Genomic DNA, 27,537 nt, shown 5'->3' with positions numbered 1-27,537 from the left:
CTCCCTGGTCCCACGCTGTTTCACAGACTTGAAAATGATTGTGACAGGGACTGGAGAGTGAAATAGTAACAACAACCACAACTAACAATTAACTTTTCCAGGCCTGCAAAAAAGTTTGTGATAAAATACTACTGAAGACCTTCACAAAACTTGCTGAGTGCACTTTGCAACTGAAATGTAATAATTGAATAGATAAATGGATAGGAATAAGAAAAGCAATTTGATAGGCTCTGCACCTAGTGATCATTGCTAATCAGATATCAAAACCCGTCTTTGATAGCCAGGCCCATGAAAACACCAGCTTTCTGCTGTACAAAATCTAAGTGCTGGAAATTGGTAGAGGATAACAAGGGAAAGCTTGACAAATTATTCTGTCATAGACATCTGTGGTGTCGCCATTTGTGTTCTGTTGAATGACTGCTTACATAAAAAAGATGCAGTAGAACTGGAAAAGTCAGTTCAATGGTGAGGAATCCTCAACACTCACCTTTGGACTGCTTGGGTGTTTCAGGAAGTCTTACAGTGACTGCACAGTTCTTAATACCCTTCTGCATGTTCTGGCTTTTGGCCATTGTTGGAGGTGGGCAGCTCTGAAGAGTCAAGCTATAACACAGTGCTGTTCTTGTGTTGATCTAAAACGATGCTTCTGAGTGCTGGCAAAAGAAGGAATAGAGATTAGAAAGAGAGAGACATTAGAGAAAGAGAGCACATAGCACAGAGGGCTCTCAAGGTAGGACCTGCTCTGAAAGGAGGAGGGTTACAGCAAGCCAACAGATCTTCTCAGCAGTGGGCTTGGAGCAGGTGACCTCCAGAGGTTTCTTCCAAGCTCAACCCTTCATTGTTTCTACATCAAAGTTTTGCAAAGAGTTCAAAACCAGCACTTGAACTGGCAGATATTGTTAGCCACCAAAAACCAAAGTTAACGTGCAGATCCTCTTCTCAAAGTCTCTGCTTGCTCAAGGTGAGCCGTGGGGCATTATGCGCGTAGGCTGAGCCTGACAAGAGCCTACAGAGGAAGGACTTTGCAATACGCATTCCCATATTTATCCCACAGAACTCGTCACAAGCTGTAGCCTTATATGGATACGTTTTCAACATGCCACCTCTGCTTATCTCAGCAAGGGAGTGTTCAAGTCACAGCTGAGATATGCAGACTTCACAGGTAGGCACAAAGCAGTTGCTTTTGGTTTTGTTTTGGCCAACTCTATCTGCAGGATCTACTCCCATTTCCTCCACAGTCTGTGGTTGGTTTCTTATAGGGAAGGACAGGCTCTGTCCGGCCAACACCCAATGCTTGCTGCACAGCCCGTACTACCGCCCCTTCCTTGGTTATAAGCAAGAGATCAACACAGGTGAGTTTTTCTAGCTTACCACCTCTGCTGATCTCCTACTGAATGCGCATTTAATTTTTAAAGGGCAGTGCCAGGAATACTGTGCACAGTCAGACTTTGCAGCCGGCCGATAGACCCAGTGCTGCTCTGACAGGTGCACAGAGATCATCCAGATCTCACCGGTAGAGGACGTGTCTTTGGGAAGTGGTGAGAGCTTTCCCTTGGTCATTCACCATGCTGTCTGCAGTTGGTTCTCCTTTTGGAGCTAATAGTCACTCATTGTTTTGGAAGGTGGGAAATTGCAGGAGAGAAGAACCCAGCACCAACAATGGCCAGTGGGAATGAAAGGTTTGAGTCAAAGAGATGCAACAGGACAGAACAAATCACCCACAAACGAAGGAATGAAGACCTCCTGACATTCTACCTGCGTCATCAGGATGCACTAAGAAGTCCTTGTGCATGCCACCAAAGCAACATTTTTACTCTGCCGTGTTCTGACGATATAAGGAGAGGTAATTGGAAAATGCTGTGTGCATCGTAATGTGAGAGAGAAGTGTTCTCAAGGAATGCATTGCTGACCAGGAGGACAAGGTATCTTTACACTCCTTCATAGTGGCCTGCTGAAATCTAGGCTTGGGAAGAAGAGGTTCCCAAATTCTGCTTATATATTTCAGATTCATTGCCACGGACTGCCTTGTGGCATGAGTTTATCAGAGTGGGACATTTATCAGAAAGAAAGGGATTGTTGACTGTGTCGGATATTACTTGCATGGAAAATTATTTCTGTTAGTGTCAGCTGAATGATTTGTGTTAAGAAATCAAACAGTGATACTGAACAGGAGGGAGTGATGCTCTTCAGTAAAGAGATGGGCACAAGGACCATGAACACACGTGGTGCAGGGAGGCAGCTGGAACCTCTGACACGGCTTTGTCCCCAGAGAAATCCTGAGTGCAATACGGCCTCTGTTTTCTCCCTCAAAAAAGCTTCAGAAGCTCTTGAAGCAACCCTTTTTTTCCTATGGAAAGAAACAGATGCTTGGGTTTACTGTTCTGAGTCGACAGAGAGCTGGTGTCCAGGACCGTGTGATTTTTTTTAGATTTCGGATGAAAACCTCTTTGTCTGCAGCTTGGTTCTAATTATATTTACTTTTCATTAAACAGACATCCAAGTGCTTCAGAAGTTCATCAGGAAGTACGAGCCCCATGGAGCTGTTGTTACCAAAGAAGAAGTTGTTATTGTGAGTGAAGACACTGATGTTTGCAAACAAACATTACCAAAGAACCTCAGCAAAGCTGCAACCCTAATGGAAGAGCACAGGGTAGAAGCAGGAAGCAGAGACTGCCCAGGATCCCATAGCACAGACCTTGGGGAGCCTCCACAAGGCAGGCCATGGTCACAGCCTCCAGCTCCGAGGGACCAAAGGGAACCGAAGGATTTGGGTCTTCCCCCTGATGGTAAGTGGAACTGCATGGGTAAGAGTGAGAGAATCACAGAATATAATGTTCTGTTGTTACTGGTCTGAGTTACTTCCATAATTATGTGGAGATGTGTATGGGGAGCTAAGACATGTATCAATTCCACCTGTATAAATAACAGATTGAACTTGTTTGTATCATCTTTCTAATCCAGAACAGTTAACAGCAGGCAGAACAAAATCATGTTTATACAGATTTTTGTTCTCAGTACCGTAGGGCCAGTAAGGCTCTTTGTTAATCATTATATTTACAATATCAGAAACCACAATAAATGTGATCTTTGTTCCATACAGAACATACCCAGTAAAGATGGAGACTAAAGTCTGCATTCCCTCAAAGCATGGTGAGCAGTGGATCCCTGCGCTGCTGGGCTGATGTCTGCACCCAGGCTGTGTCCAGGCTGTGCAGGGGAATGCAGATGCAGCATAGAAGCAGCCCATTTCTGAGTGACCAGTCAGCACTGGGTGTACAGTGAAAGTAAACAAGAGGCCCATAAGGCTGTTACAGAGCTGTTGGTTAACCAACAAAAGAAATAGGAAGTGGCAGTGCACCCTGCAGCTGTAGCCATGGAGTGAAACACCCACCACTGGCCATGCCCCTTGGCCTCCCACAGCTCCCACTGGACTTTTGATGGCTTCCCAGGGGAAATTCTTGACAAACAAGTGAAGCAGGAACATTTCACTCTTTCACCACATATTCTTGGGGTAGCATAGTTTTACTCTCAAGTTCTGTTGCATTGGTGAAATGGTTGAAATAACATTGTCTATGTGGTCTCTCCAGATTTCAGCAAGAAGGTCTATGGGCTGGCAGCCACTTATCTCACAGTAGCAGTGGGATTTCTGGGCTGGTAAGTTCAAGCTCTGTTCAGTCACTCTCACAGCAACGTCTCTGTGGTTAAGCTGATTGGCTGCCTGGGTCTGGAGGGTGCTCCTCCCTAGGTGCTAACGAGAGAAGTTGCAGGTAATGAGATTCTCTACAGCTGTGAACACAACTCAGCCCTGATGCATTTAAATGATTCCATGATCCCTCAGCTCTTCATCAGAGCATGCCTTCTCCAGAGCCTGCTCTGGGGTTTGGAGTGACTCTGTAGCTAAAAGATGGAAACCCAGAGGTCCAAGTTGTTGCAAGATTCTGCTCAGTGGTTAAAAATGGAAAATAGGAGAAGTTGCTTTATGCCCAAATGTAATGGAAGCCCACCTGCTGGGATGACCTTATCCCTGAGGCTTCAGCAACCTCAGGCTGTAACGTGCTTTGTAGTCTCATGGGATGTTCTAACTCCTGCTGTGTCTTTGCAGGTCCAGGCTACGGCTCCAGCTGGGGAACTATTACTGGATATCCCTCACTTTTGTGTAAGTACCCAGAATGACATACCAGGCTTCAAGTTCAGGTAAATGCTATGGTCATAGAACCTCAGGACTTTTTGAATTGGAAGGGACCTTTAAAGATTATCTAGTCCAATTCCCCTCGATAAACAGGGACACCTACAGCTTGATCAGAATGCTCAGATCCTGATCTCCCCCTGACCTCAAGGGGGAGTCTACCACCTCTTGGGCAGCCTATGCCAGTGCCTCACCACCCTTATTGTAAGGGACCTTTTCCTTCTATCCAGCCTATATCTCAGTATCCATTCTAAATCTCAAATGATTTGTATGAACAATCTCTGCTTGCCATGCTCAGGGGCTGAAAAGACCTAGAAAAAGCAGCAAGTAAAGCCTCTGGGCATGCTGATATACTGCTTACCAAAAAGCTGCTAGGCATGAATTACACGATGAACAGCATGGCCTTTGTGTTCTCCCTTGGGTGCAGCCTTCTGATACAAGTTTGCAGATCTTCAGAGATGCTCACTTAGGTGAGTTAGAGGTAAAAAAATAAAAAAAATAAAAATAAAAAAGAATAATAAAAAAAAATATTCTGATATCCACACAAATATATGACAAATATTTGAGGGGAAAAAAAAGTTTATTTACTTCACTTGCAAGTATGTAATGCTGCTCTGTTTCAACCAGTACAGCCTGTGTAATTGAGACTCCATTTCAGTAATACAAAAATACTTTGGAATACATCACTGAATATTTCTTGGATGGATGAGCACATGGAAATCTGAACGCTTTGCTTTCAGTATTAAAACTGTTACCACTTATGCGCTGTCTTTATTGGAACTATCACTCATTAAAAATGTTTTCTTTGCTTCTTTTTCTCTGTAACTAGGATGTGCATTGCTCTTATCCTCCTGAGCTCTGCAGCCAGCCAAATGGGTTCCGTGAATGCCTTTTACAGCTTGACAGTGGTAAGCCTATTGCTGAACTCCACTATTCTTCCTCTTCAAGTGCTTTCACATATCATCAATTGATACAACATTTAAAATTCTCCTCAGCGAGAAATGTCATCTAAAAAAATCTGCCTGCATTATATCCATCATGGAATTTTTTTTCCCATTCTGTGAGGCAAATGTTCTGGATAACACTGATTTCCAACAATCGTCAAAAGGATTATTTTCTCTGTGATGAGTGATTTTTTTTTTTTTTTTTTTTTTTTTTTTTTTTTTGTCTTTGTAGACAGCAATTGGAAGTGCAGTACTTGGAATTATTTCAGAGTAAGTCCTTCAACCACTTTTCTTTCACTGCCTTACCTTCTGCTTGAGCACAGTGTGAGATAACAAGTTGTCTCTTGTGTCCTAGCTCCTATGAGTCAGAGACAGTGATGTTAGCTGGAGGAATAACTGCAGCTGCAACCCTGTTACTATATTTATTTGCTCAGAAGACAAATGTAAGTATTAACAACATTCTAGGTAACTTCAAGTAATCTAAGTTGTTGTGATATTAATGACAGTTTTATATCTGTTTTGACTATTAGAGTTGCTCAATTTCTGCGGACTTTGTATGCCACTCAAAAACTAGCAAAGTAGAAAGGAACAGAACTGAGCAGTTTGTGCTGGAGGCTGACACTCATAGGACCAATCTCCCTCTTTCTGTCCCAGCTTTTCTCTTCTGTCCAAAGGTTTCCTACACTTAATGTGAGAGAATTCAGAATTTATACCACAGAACATGCTGTATTTATGGGGTTTTACTAATGATTATATCACCACTTATCTGTTTCTTGGAAATGAAATCAGAAATGCTGATGAGCATCAATGGGAAGGCAGCAGAAGCTGAAAGTCAGGTTAAGGGATTAACAAAACATGAAAATGCCTCCCATGACATCCTTATAACAAAGCTGAGGAAGTGTGGGATAGATGAGTGGACAGTGAGGTGGGTTGAGAACTGGCTGACTGGCAGAGCACAGAGGGTCATCACTGGCGGTGCAGAGTCTGGTTGGAGGCCTGTTCCTCAGGGGTCGGTGTTGGGTCCAGTCTTGTTCAACATTTTCATCAATGACCTTGATGAGGGAATAGTGGCCACCCTCAGCAAGTTTGCTGATGATACGAAGTTGGGAGGACTGGCTGACACGCCTGAAGGCTGTGCTGCCATTCAGCAAGACCTGGACAGGCTGGAGAGCTGGGCAGAAAAAAAACCGGATGAGGTTTAACATAAGCAAGAGTAGAGTCTTGCATCTGGGGAGGAATAATTGCATGCACCAATACAGGCCGGGGGATGAGCTGCTGGAGAGGAGCTCTGCGGAGAGGGACCTGGGTGTCCTGGTGGACAACAGGTTGTCCATGAGCCAGCAGTGTGCCCTTGTGGCCAAAAAGGCCAATGGCATCCTGGGGTGCATTAAAAGGAGCGTGTCCAGCAGGTGGAGGGAGGTGATCCTCCCCCTCTACTCTGCCCTGGTAAGGCCTCATCTGGAGTACTGCATCCAGTTCTGGGCTCCCCAGTACAAAAAAGACAGGGATCTCTTGGAAAGAGTCTAGCGGAGGGCCACGAAGATGGTGAAGGGCCTGGAGCATCTCTCCTATGAGGAAAGGCTGAGTGAACTGGGTCTGTTTACCTTAAGAAAAGAAGACTGAGAGGGGACCTGATCCAGGTCTATAAATATCTAAGGTGTGGGGGGCCAAGTGGCGAGACCAGAATCTTTTCAGCAGTGTGTAGAGACAGGACAAGGGGAAATGGCCAGAAACTGCAGCATAGGAAGTTCTGCATGAATGTGTGCAAGAACTTCTTTACAGTGAGGTGACGGAGCACTGGAACAGGCTGCCCCGGGGGGTTGTGGAGTCTCCTTCTCTGGAGATGTTCAAGACCTGCCTGGATGCCTATCTGTGTGACCTGGTGTAGGGAGCCTGCTTTGGCAGGGGGGTTGGACTCGATCTCTGGAGGTCCCTTCCAACCCCTGCGATTCTGTGGGGGGGGGAGGAGGGAGAAGCAGGACAAGAATCTGGTTTAGGGAAATACTGGTCTATTAATAAACTGAGTAAGAGGAGCGAAAGCTTAAGTGAAGTCAGCAGCAGTAGTCTCTGGGTTTGTCTTTGTGCATGTCACTTATGTTAGTTGATTAATCAACATCCCTGCACATCGTGTATTGTTTTGATTCAAAAATGTGCTGGCTAATTGCAGCGAAAATAGTGTCACTGTGCTCTTTGTCCCCAGAAACCTCCAATGAACTTCACCATAACGAGCACTTTGAGCATCCTGTGGGTTGCTGGGGCAATTGCCTGTGTCATTATAAACTCATACGTAAGTACCTTACTGGATGTGTGCTTGTTGGATGCACTGGCATGAGTCTGTCTGTGTCCTGCAGTACCTGTAACCACTTCATAGAACCATGAAATCACCAAGGTTGGAAAAGACCTCCAAGAATAGTTGGACCTCCAAGGTCCAACTATTCATCTATTGCCAATATTTCCCCACTAAACCACATCCCTCAGTACAACATCTGAATGTTTCTTGAGCACCTCCAGGGTTGGTGACTCCACCACCTCTTCCCAGGGCGGTCCATTCCAGCACCTGACCACTCTTTCAGAGATGTAATTCTTCCTAACATCCAACCTGAATATTCCCTGGCACAATTTGAGGCCATTTGGTCTGGCTGGGGTATGTCAGCCACTTCTTAGGAAAGGTTAACCTTTAATAATCTGATAAGTAGACATGGGCTGTACATTATCCCATATAATAAACTAATTAGTTTTGCTTCTTCCCAATCCTATAACAAGCATAGGTAGGCATGTGACAGAAGTAGAATCTTGCCTGTTTCATGTTAACTGCTCCATCATGTTGTTTTCATTGTGTGGTCTTTCTTGGATTCAGCTGGAGGTGCAAATGCAATGATGAAATTATTTCTACGTGATTCTGACTCAAGTTTTTTGTTCTTCCTCACAGAAGTTCCAGGCTTTGTATGCTCTGTTTGGAATTCTGTTCTTTGCTACTGTAAGTATGACATTAATCCTGCTTTTTTCATCAGTAAGTCACTGCTTTGCTACAAGCTCTTGGTGAAGCTCTCAAATCCCACTCCCCGGTGCTGCAGTTTGTCCCCTCTCTGTGCACACTGCGTGACATGGGGGTGCTGAGAGCTGTGGCCTGCAGATTGGCTGCTTCTTAGGCCTGGCCTGAGAAAGGCAAACCCTTTCTCCAACAAATTGGGTGAGGCAAATAGCAAGCTGCACTTCTTACCTTCCAGAATCAGGAAATATTTGGCTTAGCTGCTGAAGCATACAAGTGATCTCTGGACTACTTGTATCTCCCTGCTGCCAGTGAGATGGCCAAGTAACATTTCTATATACAGGAGCTGAAGAAGCAGTTTGCTTCTTGGCTGCGGTGGTAGGAATGCATGTCTTCCCAATGTTTTTCTCTACTTTGGGTTCCAAGTGTCCACTGTCTACAAATAATTTTGCAGTCCTAAGGGTTGAACAGCCCTCTGTCCCTGCTGGAAAGGAGTTAAGACTTCTTATCATTAATAGGGGATTGCAATCATTTTCTGGAAGAATCCTCTTGCTGTAAATCAGACATTGACACCCAACCTCATCTCCTTCTACGACCCAACCTCATCTCTTTCTCTTTCTACGACTGGGTGACCAGACTGTTAGATGAGGGAAAGGCAGTTGATGTAGTCTACCTAGACTTCAGCAAAGCCTTTGACATGGTCTCTCACAGTATCCTTCTGCAGAAACTGGCTGCCCATGGCTTGGACAGTTTTACCCTCTGTTGGATGAGGAACTGGCTGGAGGGCTGCGCTCAATGGGTTGTGGTCAATGGAGTGAAGTCTAGCTGGAGACCTGTTTCAAGTGGTGTCCCCCGGGGGTCAGTGCTGGGGCCCATCCTGTTTAATATCTTCATTGATGACTTAGATGAAGAGATTCAGTGTACCCTGAGTAAGTTTGCAGATGACACCAAGTTGGGAGGTGGCGTAGATCTGCCTGAGGGCAGGGAGGCCCTGCAGAGGGATCTGGATAAGCTGGATCGCTGGGCTGAGGTGAATGGGATGAGGTTTAACAAGGGCAATTGTCGGGTTCTGCACTTTGGCCACAACAACCCCATGCAGCATTACAGGCTTGGGGATGAGCGGTTGGATGACTGTGAAGAGGAAAGGGACCTGGGGGTGTTGGTTGATGCTCGGCTGAACATGAGCCAGCAGTGTGCCCAAGTGGCCAAGAGGGCCAACGGCATCCTGGCCTTCATTAGAAATGGTGTGGCCAGCAGGAGCAGGGAGGTGATCGTCCCCTGGTACTCAGCACTGGTGAGGCCGCACCTCGAGTATTGTGTTCAGTTTTGGGTCCCTCACTACAAGAAAGACATTGAGGCCCTGGAGCTTGTCCAGAGAAGGGCAATGAAACTGGTGAGGGGTCTGGAGCACAGGGCTTATGAGGAGCGGCTGAGGGAGCTGGGATTGTTCAGTCTGGAGTAGAGGAGGCTCAGGGGAGACCTCACTGCACTGTACAACTTCCTGAAGGGAGGTTGTAGTGCAAAAGGGTCTGGCCTCTTCTCCCAGGCAAATAGTAGGACCCGAGGAAACGGCCAGAAGTTATACCAGAGGAGGTTTAGGTTGGACATTAGGAGAAACTTTTTCTCTCAGAGAGTGGTCAGGCACTGGAATGGCTGCCCAGGGAGGTGGTGGAGTCGCCGTCCCTGGCAGTGTTCAAGAGGTGCCTGGATGAGGAGCTACGAGATGTGGTTTAGTAGCTTGTGGTACTAATAGGAATGGGAGGGTGGTTGGACTAGATGATCTTGCAGGTCGTTTCCAACCTTGCGATTCTGTGATTCTGTGACAGTTCTCTATATTGTCCCTTTTACATAGCAATTTCTTGCCAAATAAAACAGATGGTGAGTACTTCTCTTTCAATGTAAGTTGCAGAAATTCCAAAATGCAAAACTGAACATACGTGCTGTTTTCTTCCCTCTTCTTACAAGGATCTAACAAAGACAGTGACTGAGCTCCAAAGTCAGCCCATGGAAGTGCAGCACTCTGCAGACCATACCGAGGCAGCACAAGGACTTTTCATACCCATTGCTATGATCTTCTTCTTTACTTTGCTATTAGTTGGTTGAACACACAACAAAGCCAAATATTTTGGCTGCCCTCAACTATCAGCAAAGTGCCATTTTTACCTAAAGGAAAGTACAGGACTGCTCCTTGAGGCATTCTGGCAAGGTGGCTGTGGAATGTATTTTCATGTAATAGTATTTCTATGGATGGAAAAAATCTTAAGATATTGTAGAAGTGTATTAATGAGAGAGTGAACACAACATACCGACTCATCAGTGAAATATTTTCCTCACTGATGGGATGGCCCCTTGATCAATGAATTATGTTGCATTTATTGTCAGAATTGAACCCCAGTGAAAAGTTACGGACTACAGAGAAGATGGGAGATGTTTGAGGGGATGGTGATGGTTACTGTGAATATCTTTTTAAGGACTGTCATTTGTACTTCTGGATGCTTGGTAATTTGATAGAGCAGCAAACAGGAAGCTCAACAAAGTGAGAAGGAGAGCAAAACTCAGGAGTGACATGATCTTAGGATTAACTGCTGCGACATGCTGAACATGGGCACACATCTCATGTGCATGTAGTGAGTTACTTAAAAACTTGATATTTAACCCTGTATTGCACTACACTGCTGGTTTTGGAGCATTACAGGCATTTGAAATTATTGACAGTCTCTCTTATTTTTGACAGCTACAAAAATTTAGAACTTAAATATCACCTGATTTAGTATTTGCAGTCTTCTGATTAAAATATGCAGCCCACTACATATAGCTATCTGCATACTTTTTACCAGTATGTTCAAAATTTCATAATCTGCCATCCAGGTATATATGTAAGACTTCTTGCTTTTCACTGATGCTTAATACACTTTAAATTGAATAAAGGTGGAGGCAGTGCTCAACAAGGGCAAATTTCAGAATATCTAAAAGGTTCAATTTCTTCAAATTTCATTCAACAGGCATGACTAGAAATGCCAAGTCACAGTGAAGTGAGGCTGTTATGCAATGTTACAGCCAAAAATACCTAAGTAATGTAATCCTTTAGTAAACATAAGCATGCTAAATTTCATCAGTAATTAAACACACAGATAAATTTAAAAAACAAATATATTTTTTAGCTGGGAGGCATCATCTCGTGGTGTATTTGATGGTATGCCAGAAGAATCTTTTTCTGGGCTGCATGAAGAGTCTGCAGTAGAAGATGTGTTGTTTACAACTGGTTTGGCATCATCAGCATGCAGCATTTGCTGAAGTCTCTCAATACCTATCAAAGGGAAACATAACTCAGTTCAAGCTTTTCTTATCCAGTAGAAATGGTGAAAATAGAAGGGAAAAGTTGACTGGACACAGATTGCTCAGAGATGCTGTGTAATCTGTTTTAAATAGTCCCGAAACTTAATTAAAGAAGGCTCTGAGCACTGATTTATTAGCACCTGGCCCTACTCTCAGCAGGAAGTTGAAGTAGTAGATTTCCCTCCCAACCTACATTTTTTTTTGTTACTCCATACACTTCCTTTACTTCACAGAAATCCCTTTTGCCAATAATATATAGCAATTGTTCAAGATTACATATTTTAGTGCATAAAGAATGGGTAAATTTTTCATATCTCACATATGAAGCACGTACAGATTAGGGGTGCTGTGGAATGCCAGCATGATATAATGGGTAATTTTCAAGAAGCAGCAGCGACTTCCAATATAGAAAAAACAATTCTTAAGATGCAATTCCACAAACTGGAAAGGTTTGACATAACCCAAGAGTAGTGCTCAGTAACCAACGCTCTGGGCTATGCTAGTATTTCTCAGTTTCATACAAGGGCTAATAATGCCCTCACAAGCTGAGAGGGGATAAGCAGATTTGAATAATGCTAATGTTTCCCAAGGCTTGCATGCTACTACACGATGTATTAAAAGTAAAACCAACTTACATAAATAAATCTTATTCACAGAATCAGAGAAAACTAGCCGAAACCATCCAGGTTCATAACAATAAAAAGCTTTTCCAGGACTAATCAGGAGTTTCTTATCAAGGAGCTTCTGCCATAGTTCGAGTTCAGCTTCAAATGTCTGTGATTTTAAGAACTAAAAAAAAAAAAGGAAAATAAATTATTATTAAAGATTGAACAAATACACTGACTGAAAGAGCTTTCTATGACCAGATATTAAAGCACTTAACAACATGCACAATTTCATATTTTCAGCTTCTACATTCCCACTATTTTGAAGCTCTTACATACTTTTCTGAAGTCTGCCCACACATAGAGTCCTCCTGAACTTTTCAGCACAGGTATTCCAATGTCTGCAAGTCCATCCACAAGAAGATTTTGTGCTTCCTTAAGTCTCTTCTTGTTGGTGGGAAAAAACACATTATCCAACCAATCTATAAAATCAAGACAAACAAAATTCTATTTATTTCCACCTGTAATAAAAATAATAATTAAAAAAAAAACATAGCAAAAAAAAAAAAAACAACCAGCTGAATAGAACATTTCTAGTGGGGCTAACCTCTGTCCTTAAGGAATTGAGTGAGAACATGCTGAACGGGCCCAGGACAGCTGTGGAAGACAGCTAGTTGATTCACAGCTTTCTGAACTTCATGATTTCTGGTGTACAGTACCCCAACTCTGATCCCGCTCATACCAAAATCCTGGGAGGACAAGAAGAAGATGGAGAGAAGCAATTTTTACTTTATGCTTGTTCTTTATCAAGCCACCAAGTTTAGAATCATTCTGATGTAAAGGAAAATAAATCTTAAGAAAAGGTACATTACTGTCGCAGTTCAGCAACCAGAGGCCTCTGTCATGTTCTTAAGAAAGTCCTGTATTATTATTCTTCTATATCCAACACACCAGCATACACATATATATAAATATATAGATGATTGTGTATTTCTTGCATACAAGTCTCAACAGTTTCAAGGCCTCCCTAAGCAACCATATCTATATTGCATCTTGTTTCTACGTCCAGTGTTTGTTCTTGATCAAAGTGTACAGTTCCCTATTGTAAAAGATCACCACCCGTGACCACCACCTCAGCACAGCAGAAGCAACAAACATAGTAACTAAGCAGACCTTGCTTTTGCCATTTAGGCCTGTGAAGCCCATGGCCTCATAGGAGTCAGGCTAACTGTGGATCCCCACAGGGATGGACCCCCAGCAAGCTCCACATAGTCCCCATCATGTTACCACATCAGCTGTTTGATCAAATAAATGTTCCTGCTCTGCAAAAATAATCTTTGATAACACAATAAAACATTTGATAACACAGCAGGCATTGGAGTGGGCTGCCCAGAGATGTGGTGGAGTCACTATCCCTGGAGGTGTTCAAGGAACATTTAGATGTTGTACTGAGGGACATGGTTTAGTGGGAAATATTGGTAGTAGGTGGATGGTTGGACTGGATGATACTGGAGGTCTTTTCCAAAGTCGGTGATTCTATGATGAAGAATTAAAAAATATTGAGAACAGATGAGTAACTACAAAAATTAAGTTTGGCATTGTCATCAGAGCCTACTGAAGTACGTATTCTGCAACAGTCACTGTTCAGAAATATTTCCAAAAGCTACGTAAGTATGCAATAGCATATACATATTAAAGTCAAATTTCACTGAGTCCCTATGCAGAAAGCCATATGGTTCAGTGCACAAGACATGAAATCCTAAATTCTATTACTGCAAGCCACCAACTCGATGGCAAGCAACATCTATCAATGTAGTTATTATCAGCATATCTCTTGCGTTATTACTGATGAAAGAATTCTTAATATTAATGAAAACAGCACTTAGCTCCTCATTGAGCATTAACAGCAAGGAAGTCATTAGCCAAGCAGAGAATGAAAGACCATGACCAAGAAATTTAGGATAAAAAGTATAGAGTAACATCAAAGTTAAAAATACTGACCTACTGCCATTCCTAGGGTCATTTTATGTACAATGCAGGGACTGCTCCATCCCCAAACAAACAAACACAAACAGACAGTATAACGTCCACTGAATAAGGTACCAAATTAATCCCTGTCTGCAACAGGAGGTATAAGATTATGTTGCCTGCATCATGAAATCTTTGCAAACATTCCCCATGCCAAATTGGAGGTCTCATTTACCCAAGCCTGACAGGACTGCAGAACAAACAAGTGGCTATGGAAATTTCTGCTCATTACATTAACTGGAAACATCTAACTTATCTTCTGGAGCACACTTGGACAAATGTAGTCCCAAGAACAGCAGGAAACAATCAGTAACATCCAAACAACTGTGAGACAGGAGAGGCAGAGGGAGAAGGAGATGGTGAAGGAGAATGTGAAGGCAACACTGGCAAAGCAGCATAAAATAACACAACTTGGTTAAAAGCCCTACACTGCTCTTCATTAACTCAGTTTTTAAGCCTTTCGTGTTTCTCAGATAAATATTTTGTGTACCTTTAGTTATAGGCAAGAATAATGAAAGACAGACCACTGGCTTTACCAAGATTGCTTTCAAGGCCAACAACTGAAAGAGGCTTGACTCAAGCCCTTGGCAGTCTCCATTATACCCCATTAAACCCCTGTTCCAATCAGCCATCAGTTTAGTGTTCCCTCCAAGAGAAGAAAAGACAAAATGCTACAGATCAGAAGGTGCTTATATGCATACTTCCACTGTAATTTTCCCCAGAAAATATAGCCACAGTGGCTGTATAAATAAGCATTAACTGTTTCTGTTAAGTAGATCCCTAATTAAACTGCTAAAATTAATAAATTCTAGACTGCCAAGGGAGAAAGTAATGAATAAAGAGAAGCTCAGTTTGTTATATGTAATACAAATTATGTCAGAATAGTTCAAATAAGTTTTGTGGTGAAATATCTTAAAACACAAAGATAATATTTTGACTTACCTTGCTAAAACCCCACATGAAATGTGTTCGTTCAAGATCTGGTAAACTGAATGAGAAAAGAAGATAAGAATTGTTGCTGTAGATGAACAAGTTGTGCAGGCATACAAAAATGATTGAATATGTAAAATTATCATTCATTTTCAGTGAAATTAGCATTCAAACTTTTCAAGTGGCATGGATGTTTTCAGAGAACTTGTAACAAAACGCATGTAGTATTCTAGGAGGCACAGACATGAAATAACAGAAAAGGACTTCTAGTAAGATGTAACAGACCAGTTATATTTCCCAGATTCCTGCTGCACAGTCAGCGCTCACACCTATATTAGAACAAAAGCAGTATTTCCATAAGGGATGCAAAACGGGTCTTGTACTCAACAGAGAACAACTCTGCTCCGCTCTGCTGTGTTTCAGGCCGGGGAAGGGAGAGGTGAACATTTCAGGTCATGTATTTACATGATTTGGTACAATCAAACAGAATACTCCATTGTAGACTACTGAAGATGATGCCATTTTCTCCTTTGTCTAACTCTGAGTTAATAGGGCTAAGCCTGGAAATTTCCTTCTTCAGCTTAATAAAGCTAGGTGAACTTTCACAGCAACAACAGCATTTTTTCGGGCATTATTTATAGCTTATGATCTTATGTGGTTGAGACAACAACCAGTAGCTGACTACTTGGTTATACTTGGATGGACTTGGAAATTTCCTATCAGTGAGATAATTATACAGTTAAGACCACACTTCCGGAGAAAGAAGTTCTATTAGTCAGATACCAATAGGTTTAAGCATTCCTGAAGAATTACTCTTTCCATCTCCTGCCAGAGAACACTAAGTGCCCAACAGCACACTAGTCAGGAAAGAGACTCATGGCAGCAGGTCACTTGAGAAAGATGAAGGGCTCTGTCAATTTTTGATTGCTATTACTATGCCATGCACATTAGCTACAACCAAGAGATCTGTTCATGTCACTCTAGAAGCATCTCTTGTATTAACAATTCTCACAGATGCAAAGACCTGAATATGAGTTAGTTAGAAATACACAGTTATACTAGCTAAGCAGAAAGTTTTTTAAAAAGGCATAGTTTCCATTTTGGATTAAATATCTTGACCCATGCTAAGAAATCACACTTACCTATCTAAGCTAAGAACACTGGTGAAGGGGGTATCATCATAAACAGACAGCATGTAGATTTCATCCATTATTACATGCAGTTCATGTCTGTGTATAAAAAAACACAGGCATTTTAATGTATTTAAAATGAATTTATTTCCACATATATATATTTCTATATAATCTTAACTACTGACATGGCAAAGTATCCATAATAGCATGCCTATTTGCTATCACATTCACCACATTGATTTCACACATAGAAATCACAAGATTTTTTTTTTAAATAATCCCAACAGTATTTCATTTCAAAACAAACTGTTGGATCTCAGAGAGATCCCATTTTATTTTTGTGCTCCCAGAAAAGCCAAGCACAAAGGGTAGTTACACAGAAGCCAAGCTCACGTCCATGCATGCCACCTCCTCAGAACAGGAACAAAGAACAAGAGGTAACAAAGGTAATTTTTCTTCATCGCTGTGTTGCATAATGGAAAACTGAATACCAAACAAATAGTGCCAGGGCTCAAACCTGTGTGCAAAGTCAAGGCATTCCTTCAGTAACTGCGCTGGGTAAATGTCCCCTAAGGGGTTGTTAGGGTTGATGAGGACTAATGCTCTCACTCTGATGCCCTGAAAAAAAGAAAAACCAGCAGTGGGAGACAGCAGTGACACCAAACTGAAACTGGAGGATGCAGCAAGAGCAGACCGTTCCCTTCCATGGAAAGTTGGCTTTTAGAAATCACTGAATTATACCTGGTATACATTAGCATGCAGATTAAACTGCAGGTTTTGTTTCAGTATTCATCCTGTGAAATGCCAAGATCACACCAAAAGGTTTGTTAGTGAATGAAAATCAGGTTAATGCTCATTTGAAGCATCCACTGACCCCAACAGGCAAGATCACGACGGGGGGGGGATGAACAGTGGTCCTAAGATACACTTCCAAACAGATTTGATTGCAAGCAGGCAAACAGTTAATGGCTGCAACAAAAACTTTCAAGACTTTAAATGCACCAGCATGAGGCATTACCTCATTCCTTCATGTTTGGAATAAACTTAAATCAGTACTTTTTGTTTCAGCACATTTAAGTTTCAGAAAAACGGACACACTGCATATTCTCAGTCCATCCTGGCCTTCTCTGAAGGAGATCATTTGTGTTAAGCATCTCCAGAGGAACTCCAGGAAATTAAATTAGGTGGAAGCACCAATACTTGCTTTCCCCTCCATATGCAATTTGTCTGAAATTTAATGGTTTCTTGTTCAGCTCTTGCTCACAGTAGGAGCTTTCAGCTTACTGCCTTGGAGTCCAAACAGTAAAAAATTAATGGGGAACGATGCAGATACTAAACCCAAAGCGTGCTTGGCATATCTGACAGCTGATACACATTAAGCAGAAGATGCTGAGGCATTCATGTTCACAGGAACAGCTGCTGAGGGATGGCAGATTCACAACTGCTCTTCTTGTCTGCTTACTACCTTGCACGTATCCAAACAGATGTTTGCAATGTTACCCACGAGATCAGTTTCAGCTCTAGGATCACACACCTGTGCCCTGTGACCCCACACCTTGTCTGGGCAGTCCACATCACACGAGCATGGCTCTCACACCCTGCCCAGCAAGGAGGGCTGGTGGGCAGCTGCACATTCAGTCCTACACAGACTGGCAGAGGCACTGGCTGATGACACAGACATACAGATGGTGTCTAAACATAGGCACTGTGCTGACGAAGCAGTTGGGTAAATAGGAGAGCTTTGACATGTCTTACATTAAAATAAAAACTATACACACATCCATGTGTATACAAAATATCCACTTTTTTATATGTGACCTTACTACAAGTGACCCTACTTGTGCCTATCTGTGGTATCTGTTGTTAAACCTTATTTTCTATCCTAGAAAAGGACATAACAAATCTGCGTTAGTCTTCTGTAACACCACTACCCTCACCACATCTTTGATAAAATGTGTTACTACTCATCCTATGCTTCCCCTGCTGGATTCTATCAAGGAAGAGCACAAAGGCTGAGTGCATTTGCAGTTTTTCAAGAAGTTTGTGGACCATAAATACCAAGACACTAAGAACAGGAAGCATTTGATCTTGAAACACTGGTGAGCACTGCTTTGTGGGCACTCACAAAACCAAGCATTTCTACAAAAAAAAAAAAAAAAAAAAAAGTTCCAAAGACAAAGAGGGAAAAAAATATATTTAACAATATGAGAAATAATATCCTCATTTACACAAACCTGATCAGAATAAAACAACTCAAAATGCTAAGACTTTTGGTCTAATGACATTTCCTAAATTCTGTAAAAATTATATATTTTCTGAGGAGCCATCCTAGTGGAAGAAACATCCTGTGCCAAACCTCCTGACCCCACCAAGCTCCCAGTGACATTGTAGTACAGCAGATTCTGTCCTCTGTGCTCCAGAAGAGCCCTCCTCAGAAGCACATTCAACAAATTCCTTTACTTAACTACACACATTATTACAGTAACATATTCTCTCTTTTAGGATCTGAACAACAGCTTCTTTACTATACTTTGAGTTCCATTACCAAGCAAGAGACTTAGTCTTGAAAGACAAATTAAGATCTATTCATAAAACACAGTGACGAGTTTCTCTGCATTTTGCTACAGATTACAGAAACAAATGCAATCCCTGTTGCTAGAGTTGGACCCCCCTCCTCTTCTCCAGAATATCTGCATGGATGAAGATACACAAATGGTTTGATAGCAAGAGCATATGCAACTTAAAAAAAACATAAGGAAAATCTGAAAAATCAGAAGACACTGCTATTGCTACCTGCTTTTTAGCTCTCTGTAGTGCAGCTTCTAATTTTTCAGCTGTTAACTGGAAAGGGTGAGTTTCTTCGTTAGTCACCTACGGGAGAAAAACAATCAGCGAGAACAAAGTAGGAAACACTCCCACCCAGTGAAAAACGTACTCAATACTGGCTCTTAAATAAGCTAAACAAACTACAGTTTCTGATGGCACTGCTTCAAGGAGGGAAGAATACTGCTAAAGCATATGAACCTGTCTTTACCTCACTGGACAAGGGCACATGCACGGGCTGCAGTCCACCATATAGCCACATTTTTGAATTTATACCACCATAGTGAGGAGCTGGAATAAGATATCCATCTGAAAGTATTTAGAAAAAGGAAAAAGTTAGGAAAGTTAAGGTTTCTCATGAGGAATCACTTTGCTAAGACACTAGTAAATTGAACTACCAGTCGAGGAATTTGACGTGATTTCAACTCAAAGGATTCACTGCTGCCTAAAACAATATTCAAACTAAGTTGAAAATTTTGTACTTGTCAGTCAACCTGAATTCTACCCAGTCCTCTTCCCTAGCATTTTCAATAGTAGATGTGTATCAAGTCATATGAGTAAAAGGGTATGGACCTAGTCAACCTGCTGTGTGACTTATTCTAATAAAATAGTGACAGATAACTATCTTGCTCACAACATTTTGTCAATGTGCTCTTAATTTTTCATCAGGAACTACTGCAAACCTTAAGTACTTCTCCCTGGCTGCTAAAGTGCTAAACTGCAGCATGGAATCCTGCAGCATCGTGGAACTTCTTTCCCTCCTGCTTTTTTATTTCTGTGAGAAGCCCCAGGTTGGTGCTTCCCTGCCAATACCCCATGTGACAGGGTTTCAGAGAGGACAGTGTACTTCCTTTCCTCCTATTAAAGAAGGGGAGAAAGGAGTTTGTCAGTCTTCAGGCAAAAGAGTTTCTGTTAAAGCTTTGTAAATGCAAAAAATCTGAACATATTAAAGTAGGACATGAATATGAGTAACCTTGAGTAAACATTTTCTTTACCATTTTAAGCAAAACTGATTTCACAGCCTCTTTACCACCATGTGCTGAAGTCATCCCGCTCACCTTCCCACTCCGATGGGTGCCCATGGATGTTGTTCACACCTACTCCAGGAATTCTCTTGGCTGAAAATCCCTCTCTTGCTACAGATCCACTCCCTTTTCCCAATTTCCTTATGGATGCTTTCCTTCCCCAGTCCACTTTCTCTCTGTGTGCTGCTCTCTTCAGATTCTATGTAGTTCCCATCTTTTTTTCTCATCACTCTTCAAAGTTCACTTTGTGTTATCTTTACACCCTTTCTCTTCCTATACTGCTCCTCCCCAAAACCCTATAGATTATGTTCCAGAAAGTGGCTGGCCTGCTGGTACCTCAAATGTTTTCCAACCTTATAGAAATAATCGGAGGCATTAGTTCAAAGATACTTTACTAGAAACAAAGAAACGCTAAGTCCATGCTATGCTTCATCCAGTTACAAGGAAAGCAAGCTGTCATTTAGACACAATGCTATCGTGTTCACTTTTAACTTGTAAACAGAATCACAGAATCATTTGAGTTGCAAGGGGCCCTTTAAAGGTCATCTAGTTCAACTCTCCTGCAGTGAGCAGGGCCACCTACAAGTACAACAGGTTGCTCAGAGCCCTATCCAGTGTGATCTCGACCGTCTCCAGGGATGGGGCATCTACCACCTCTCTAGGCAACCTGTTCCAGTGCCTCACCATCCTGATTGTAAAAAGTTCCTCCTCATATCCAGTCAAAATCTCCCCTCTTTTAGTTTGAAACCATTTCCCCTTGTTCTATCACCACAGATCCTGCTAAAGTTTCTGTCCCCTTCTTTCTTACAGCCCTGCAGATACTGACAGACCACTCTCAGGTCTCCCTGAAGCACTGATAAATGCTTTCAAGCAAAAAGCATTCAGGTTTTTACTCACCACCAGGATCACACAGCACAGTTGACAGAGTGGCAAAAACTGCACAGCAGCCATTCATGACAGTGATCTGAAAAAAGCAGAACAAATGCTCCTTAGCTGAGATACCACCACCTCTGTGGTTTAAATTCAAAACGGAAGAGTGAAGAAGCCACACAACCACAACTATCATATAAAGTGCTCGACTGTCACTCACTGACCACTTTTTCAAATAGAAAATTGGCACTACTGATGCTTCTGTAGATCATGCATAGAGAATCACAGAACATCCCAAGTTGGAAGGGACCCACAAGGGTCATCAAATCCAACTCCTGGCTCCACACAGCACCACCCAAAAATCAAATCACGTATCTGGGAGCGCTGTCCAAGCACTCCTTGAACTCCAGCAGCCTGGGGCTGCGCCCACTGCCTGTGCAGCCCATTCCATGCCCACCGCCCTCTGGTGCAGACCCTTCCCCTGACCCCCAGCTGCCCTCCCCTGACGCAGCTCCATGCCGTTGCCTGTCGCTGTCACACAGAGCAGAGCTCAGCGCTGCCCCTCCGCTCCCTGTGAGGAGCTGCAGCCGCCATAAGGCCCCTGCTCAACTCCTGTGCTCTGGGATGACATAAATCTCTCCTGCAGTATCCTGCTGACATTTGTGCTCATGTTTACTTATCTTTTATCAGTTCAAGACAAAATAAACTGCAGACATAAGGCAATTTGCTTACATGTTCTGGTCTAAGTTCTTTTGTGGCTCTGGCATAGTGAGTCAGAAATTTGGCAATTTCTTCTCTGAAGCTAAAATACAGAAGAATTAGAGTCAGTGATGTAACTGCATATTTCTCAGAAGAAAAAGCACAAAAGATGCATAGAAAAATGAAGTTTACAAAACGAAAAAAAAACCCCAACCAAAAAGAACAAACACACCATTCTGTTATGAAAGACTTGAAGATTTTTTACTTCCTACAGCTTAAACAATATAATTTCCTAAGATACACAGAGAGCTACATTTTGTGAGATACAAAGCACACAGAAGATATCTGCAGCCTTGAGCAGCAGTGGCTGTGACTCAGCTGTTATTTCTGCACAGTGGAAAAGCAAGAAAATAAAGAAACTCATTGGAGCCAAAGTGGAGCACTAGGATGTGGGCACCAGAAGCAGTGGGACCTGGTGAATGATGGCTCCAAGGGAGCTCCCATGTGTGGTGAAGGCTGCTCCACTGTTCTCCAGGAGCAGTACTCAGGCCTGGCAGCCCACAGAGCTCCCATTCACCCCTCTCTAAGTCTGGGATGAGCCCTCCCAGGAGTCATCCACCCTCAGCTCTGAAGAGCTGCCTGTGCACATGTCTTGCACCCAGCCAGACACCAGATCCTTTGCCAGTTTTTAGCACTGTAAGGATAGAGAAAACAACAGAACAAAAAGCCAGGCAAGCAAAAGCACATCCATGAGCAGCTGCCATTAGCACACCCACCCTTCAGGCTCAGCAGGAGAATGAAGCCACACACTGCAACTCATGAACATGGAGCTCAAGCGGGGACAGAAAGGGGAAGATGAACTTCATACCTCCTCGCACCCTGCGTGTCAGGGTACTGGAAGAGATCGGGCTGCAGGCAGTCCATGTCAGGCCGTGTGAGCTGGAGACATGAGAGAGAGACAATGTAGAGCACGGAGTAATTGGGATCTTCCACTCTGCTGTACCATACTTTTTTGGTTTTAGTTGTTCCATAACAATAAGGAAATGGAGAATATTAAAGAAATATATATTAGATAAAGTTTTATGATTTGCACTTCTCTAAGATACTAGAAACAGCATTAAGACATCAAAACAAAGGAAGAAAAGAATGAAGGAATTACTTATTGCTTTTCTCCATCATATACTTAATCCCACATAGAGGAGAAGCAGGCCAGCTGCTCACACAACTGCTGCTGAGATGTATCAAAGCCCAAACAATTCTTTCCAAATTGCTGACATCAGATGTTAATACCAACCTTGATGAGCTTCTCAACCAGCAGAAATAACACACTATGTGCTATAGAAGGAAAGCAGCTGTGCTATCAGCAATGGCTTTCCTGCCCTCAGCACAGGTGTCCCTGTGTAAACTGTCTGATATTCACTGTGGCCCCAGTTTGGGTTCATTCCTATAACAATCTCCAACTGTTGCCAGCTCTGCTGACCCCTTAGCTGAGCTGGACACTGGCTTTGTGCATGGTCCTCCCTCACCAGCACCACAAAGTTGCCAGCAGTTGCACTGGTGCAAATCATCTCTGCATGCAAGGAACACAGGAGTTAACGTGCTCCCAACAGAAGGTCTGGCCACAAGGTCCCAATTTGCCAGCACCTGAGCCAGAACATCTTGTTTTCAAGCAGGTAAACTAGAATTAATAGAGTGGGGAAAAAACTCCTTTAAAGGCTGCTCTCAGAGCCCAGCCCTGAGAACAGCAGTTTACGTTCTCAGTTGTAGCATTAATTCTGCTCCAAGCCTGCATTCTGCACACTGAGCACTCTGTGGTCTGAGCTGTGGCTCTGCCAGCAGACACTCGTTTGGGCACCGACCACACGGCCCTTACAGGTGCACAGCTGTGTCTGCGAAAATAGAGCACCTTCAGTTCTTTGTGTACGAAGCTGAAGCAAAACCAAATTGGGGTTTGCAACCTGAGGCAAATTTTCATTATGTTACTTAGCAGACACAACATTCACACAGTACGTGTGATGTGCATCCTTGTGAAAGCAGCCCTACGGGCGATTTTCTCCATGCTAAATTGTTACCCGGACGCTTTGAAATTGTTAGAAAACAGCAAAGGAGCCGGCAGGCCGCCACACTTACTCTCTCCTCTATCAAATCAAAGCACAGCTTGTTCTCGCTGGTCCCCAGGTTCACGATGCCCTGGAAGAGACGACACTGAACCACACCGGCAGAGCGCCGTTTCCCCGCAGCCCCCTGGCCGCCGCCCGCACCTCGGGGTTGCGCTCCCGGTCGAAGGGATCGGAGACGTAGAGGGCGAAGCCCCCGTCCAGCAGCCCCGGCACGCCTGCGGCGATGCGGGCACCGCGGGCAGACAGCGCCGGGCCGGGACGCGCCGGGAAGCCGCCGCCGCCGCCGCTCATCCTCGGGCTCGGAGCTCCGCGGCCAATGGCCCCGCCCCGGTGCTGCTTTCTGCTCTCAAGCCAAGGTCACGATGTTCTAGTCAGGATTTTGGTTAAAGGCTCTTTAGTGTAATGCTTATGTGCTGTCAGGATAATGTGTACGTACCAAGGAATAACGTACTGAATTTCCTGAAACTTGGCAATCATGGGGGACATGGAGATCAGCACTGGATTTTAACTGGTTTGTCTGGAAGAGTCAAATAACAGCTACACACTTGTGAGAGAGAGGTACCTTCCTAATACTTTCCTACAGGAAATGCCACCAAGCCCCAACCCTGGCCTGAACCCCAACCCTGGCTCTAAGGGTGGTTCTGATCCTGCTGTGCTTATGCTGGAATTGCATAATGAGACACTGACAGCATTTTATGGGTGGTTTCAAATAGTTCGCTCTTCATTCTAGAGAGCTGCCGCTCTCTGAAAGCAAAGGAGTTCACCCAGCAGCTTCACGGCCTGAAAATTTTTCTTGTACCAAACCCCTGCATCAGCAAGCACTTCTCAGCCGGCCCTCCCACAAACACACACCTGCTGTGCTGCATCCTTGCCCAGCTCACTGCTGAAGACCCTTAGGAACTGTTTTTACACTTTACTGCACAGAGGAACTCCAGAATGACCTTTTCCCTGCGATTCCTTTGTCACAGAATCATTTCAGCTAATTCTAGCTAGGAGTTTTGGGTAGTGGTGTAGGACACCACTCCTAAGAGATACAAAATCCACCCCTATTATCTGTCAGCTGCAGCTGTACCACCACTGCTGTATGATGGTACTGGAAGGCACTGACTGGGAGTCCCACAAGAGCCCCACCAGCTGCTGGAGGATACGGAGGAGGAATTGCTCACACCTGTTTCTGTTGGGCTGGCTCACAGTGTTGACCTGAATGCCAGTGAAATGATGTAGCACTTCTTTACCAGCTACAATCCACGGATCAGAAGGTATTTTATCCCATACCTCTGGTTCTAGAGAACACTGCTAACTGTTATTCTGTGCATTTTCACTTCAGGATGCCTCCAGCACATTCTCACTCCTTTGTGCCCAGTGCAAATTGTGTCACATAACCCACGCTCACCTCTCAAGCCAAAGCCATACTAACAGATGCCCCACGTTAAGAGCAGTGTAAAAACACAGCAGCCTCTACAAACCCCACAGTGAGCTGCTCTGAGGTGTGCGACTGCACAGCTGCCAGCTGAGGTGCCTGAGTGGCAGCTATTGCCACACTGCTCCCAGTGATGTGTCACAGAGCGAATTCCTATGTGCCGAATGGTACAAAGCATCAGGACTCCTGACTCCAGCACGCAGAGCTAATGCTCCAAATACCAGTGTAATCCATGGAGGACATTTCCTTCTTATTCTGGTCTCTGTCAAGTTCCTGCATTATTTACGATCCTGTGATCACTATCTTGCCTACCTGGAAAGGCTGCCACCCTGCTGTTCAAACACCACAGGATGATGGAAGATATTAAATGACAGTCAGATCCACATGTAATCATACAGCATTGGTTTCTTTTTCCCCAAGTAAAATTATAGCTTAGATTTACTGTGAAAGAGATGAACTACGTACGGTTTCATATGATATGAACACACACATAATCACACAGCTGCTGAGAAAGACAACCTAGGAAAAAAATAAATTCCTGAGATGCAAAAGTTTTGGTTTGCAATTATATTTTAAAACATTTGCATTTGGGCTGGAAGAACATACTTTGCTTCCCTGATGCCAAGAGGAGGAAGAAACTCCCCGTACAACATCAAGTGTAGATTATTACACACAAAAGCTTTGTTGGCCAAACTGAAATTCAGAATCTGTTTTAAATCTAAAACATACGTCCATCATTTGCATGATTTGCACCTCTCCTATGAGGAAAGGTTGAGGGAACTGGGCTTGTTTCGCGTGGAGAAGGCTCCAGGGAGAGTTCATTGTGGCCTTCCAGTACTTGAAGGGAGCGTATAAACAGGAGGGAGAACGGCTGTTTATGAGGATGGATAGTGAGAGGACAAGGGGGAATGGTTTTAACTGAGACAGGGGAGGTTTAGGTCAGATATTAGGAGGAAGTTGTTCACCCAGAGGGTGGTGATGCACTGGAACAGGTTGCCCAAGGAGGCTGTGGGTGCCCCATCCCTGGAGGCATTCAAGGCCAGGCTGGATGTGGCTCTGGGCAGCTTGGTCTGGAGGCTGGCAATGCTGCACATAGCAGGGGGGTTGAAACTCGATGATCATTGTGGTCCTTTTCAACCCAGGCCATTCTATGATTCATTATGCAGGCTGTTAACTGCCACACTTAAACTGTTGAGAATTCTAGCTAGTGATGTCTATTATGAAACATTAACATTAACATAATCTAAGCCTCAGCTCAGACTTCCATTTCAGATGGTCTAGAAAATCCTTACTTTTTTTTCAACTTGAAAATAGAAAAAAAAAGTTTGTTCCCTTAAAGTTTGAAAGTTACACAGTGAATACCTTGTGGATTTTTTTTAGTTGTACAGCCAAAATCCTATTTCCCAACAAAAAACAATTACGATTTATGGCAGAAGAGCATAACAATAAACAACCCTGACACACTGGATGGTATTTAACGCCCTGACTTGTGGCAAAGCAAGCCTGTCAATTTTGATCATGAGGAATTACAAAATTCTCTCCGTATTCAGACACCTGAGCCTTTCTGTAGAGCTAATTGCACTGACTAAGCCAGCCTTTAGCAGAACCAACTCACTCACATCACTTTTTTCCAGTGACTTGCTTTCACTGTTCTGCTGTCACAACCACCACCTGTCAGCACACGCTGAATCTATCTGCCCCAGGCTTTTTGTCAGATGTCACCAGCAGACTCAATCTGGAACTCTGGATCACTTCAAAACAGGTACATTCTTTCCAAGGCAGTAGTTGAAGAATTTAGCAGCTACACACTTGTAAGTTGAAATTTCCAAATACAAATCACTTTTGGAGTCAAAGCTGCCTAAGCACTTTTTAAGAAACATTTTGGGACAGTAGCAGGAATGGAATTCCTGTTTGCAAAGTGAAAGTGTCAGTTGCACGTTAGAAACAAGATAAGTGCTCGTATCTATATTTATCACTTGTCTCTTCAGAAGTCCCTCGACTACAAGGAAATGCTGGCTGGCTGCTGGGGAAAGGTCAGCATCAGCTGGCAACGTCAATAACAGCCGGCGTATCACCTGATCACAGAAGGGGTGATGCTGCCCAGTGCCCCAAAGCGATACAGGTATGAGAAGGCACATGACAGTCACTACAGCTAGAAAAATCAATGCTTTCTAATTACCTCACAGAGGTAAGCAGTAGGGAAGGATGATCAGCAAAAGTGAGCAAAAGCCCACAGTATTGGCAGAATGTTGTGAAAGGGTGGTAAGGACTCACAGCAAACAGCTCCAGTACTTTTTCTTTCCAGGCCTTTTCCTTTCCCCTGCTGTAAGACTTTATCTAGCTATCGGCTGGGGAAGACAACTCTTTAACAATCTCACTGTAAGTAAGCAGATGTGACTGTAACCCCATGTAAAGTAGGGAAACTTCCA

At 43.4% G+C, this 27,537-nt stretch overlaps 2 protein-coding genes across 4 annotated transcripts; one reads left to right on the top strand and one right to left on the bottom strand.

The window, feature by feature from the left end:
* The first annotated feature begins 1,182 nt into the window (after positions 1–1,182).
* LOC122159269 lies at positions 1,183–12,290 on the top strand. Of its 3 annotated transcripts, none has more exons than XM_042816678.1 (11): positions 1,183–1,352; positions 1,623–1,843; positions 2,493–2,786; positions 3,588–3,654; positions 4,103–4,156; positions 5,016–5,094; positions 5,363–5,400; positions 5,486–5,573; positions 7,331–7,417; positions 8,060–8,107; positions 10,085–12,290. In XM_042816678.1, exons 2-11 carry the CDS (start codon positions 1,660–1,662, stop codon positions 10,220–10,222), a joined length of 1,077 nt encoding a protein of 358 aa, XP_042672612.1. In that variant the 5' UTR covers positions 1,183–1,352; positions 1,623–1,659; the 3' UTR covers positions 10,223–12,290. The 3 variants fall into 3 exon arrangements, with proteins under 3 accessions (XP_042672612.1, XP_042672613.1, XP_042672614.1); XM_042816679.1 differs by lacking the exon at positions 1,183–1,352 and adding an exon at positions 1,362–1,538; XM_042816680.1 differs by lacking the exon at positions 1,183–1,352 and having other exon boundaries at positions 1,754–1,922.
* LOC122159372 (1-aminocyclopropane-1-carboxylate synthase-like protein 1) lies at positions 11,153–25,843 on the bottom strand. Its single transcript, XM_042816891.1, has 14 exons — positions 25,838–25,843; positions 23,699–24,028; positions 22,437–22,507; positions 21,602–21,671; positions 20,897–20,963; positions 19,186–19,283; positions 18,945–19,022; positions 16,669–16,769; positions 16,161–16,247; positions 15,031–15,076; positions 12,668–12,809; positions 12,400–12,542; positions 12,091–12,244; positions 11,153–11,426 (listed from the first exon to the last, which is right to left on the bottom strand). Exons 1-14 carry the CDS (start codon positions 25,841–25,843, stop codon positions 11,257–11,259), a joined length of 1,563 nt encoding a protein of 520 aa, XP_042672825.1. The 3' UTR covers positions 11,153–11,256.
* Between the last annotated feature and the right edge of the window lie 1,694 nt (positions 25,844–27,537).

This window comes from Centrocercus urophasianus, unplaced genomic scaffold (assembly GCF_019232065.1).
Source record: "Centrocercus urophasianus isolate 14NV4802_14NV808 unplaced genomic scaffold, USGS_Curo_1.0 seq_16, whole genome shotgun sequence".
In the NCBI taxonomy this organism is placed as follows: domain Eukaryota; kingdom Metazoa; phylum Chordata; class Aves; order Galliformes; family Phasianidae; genus Centrocercus; species Centrocercus urophasianus.
This window is presented reverse-complemented; position numbering and strand designations above follow the sequence as displayed.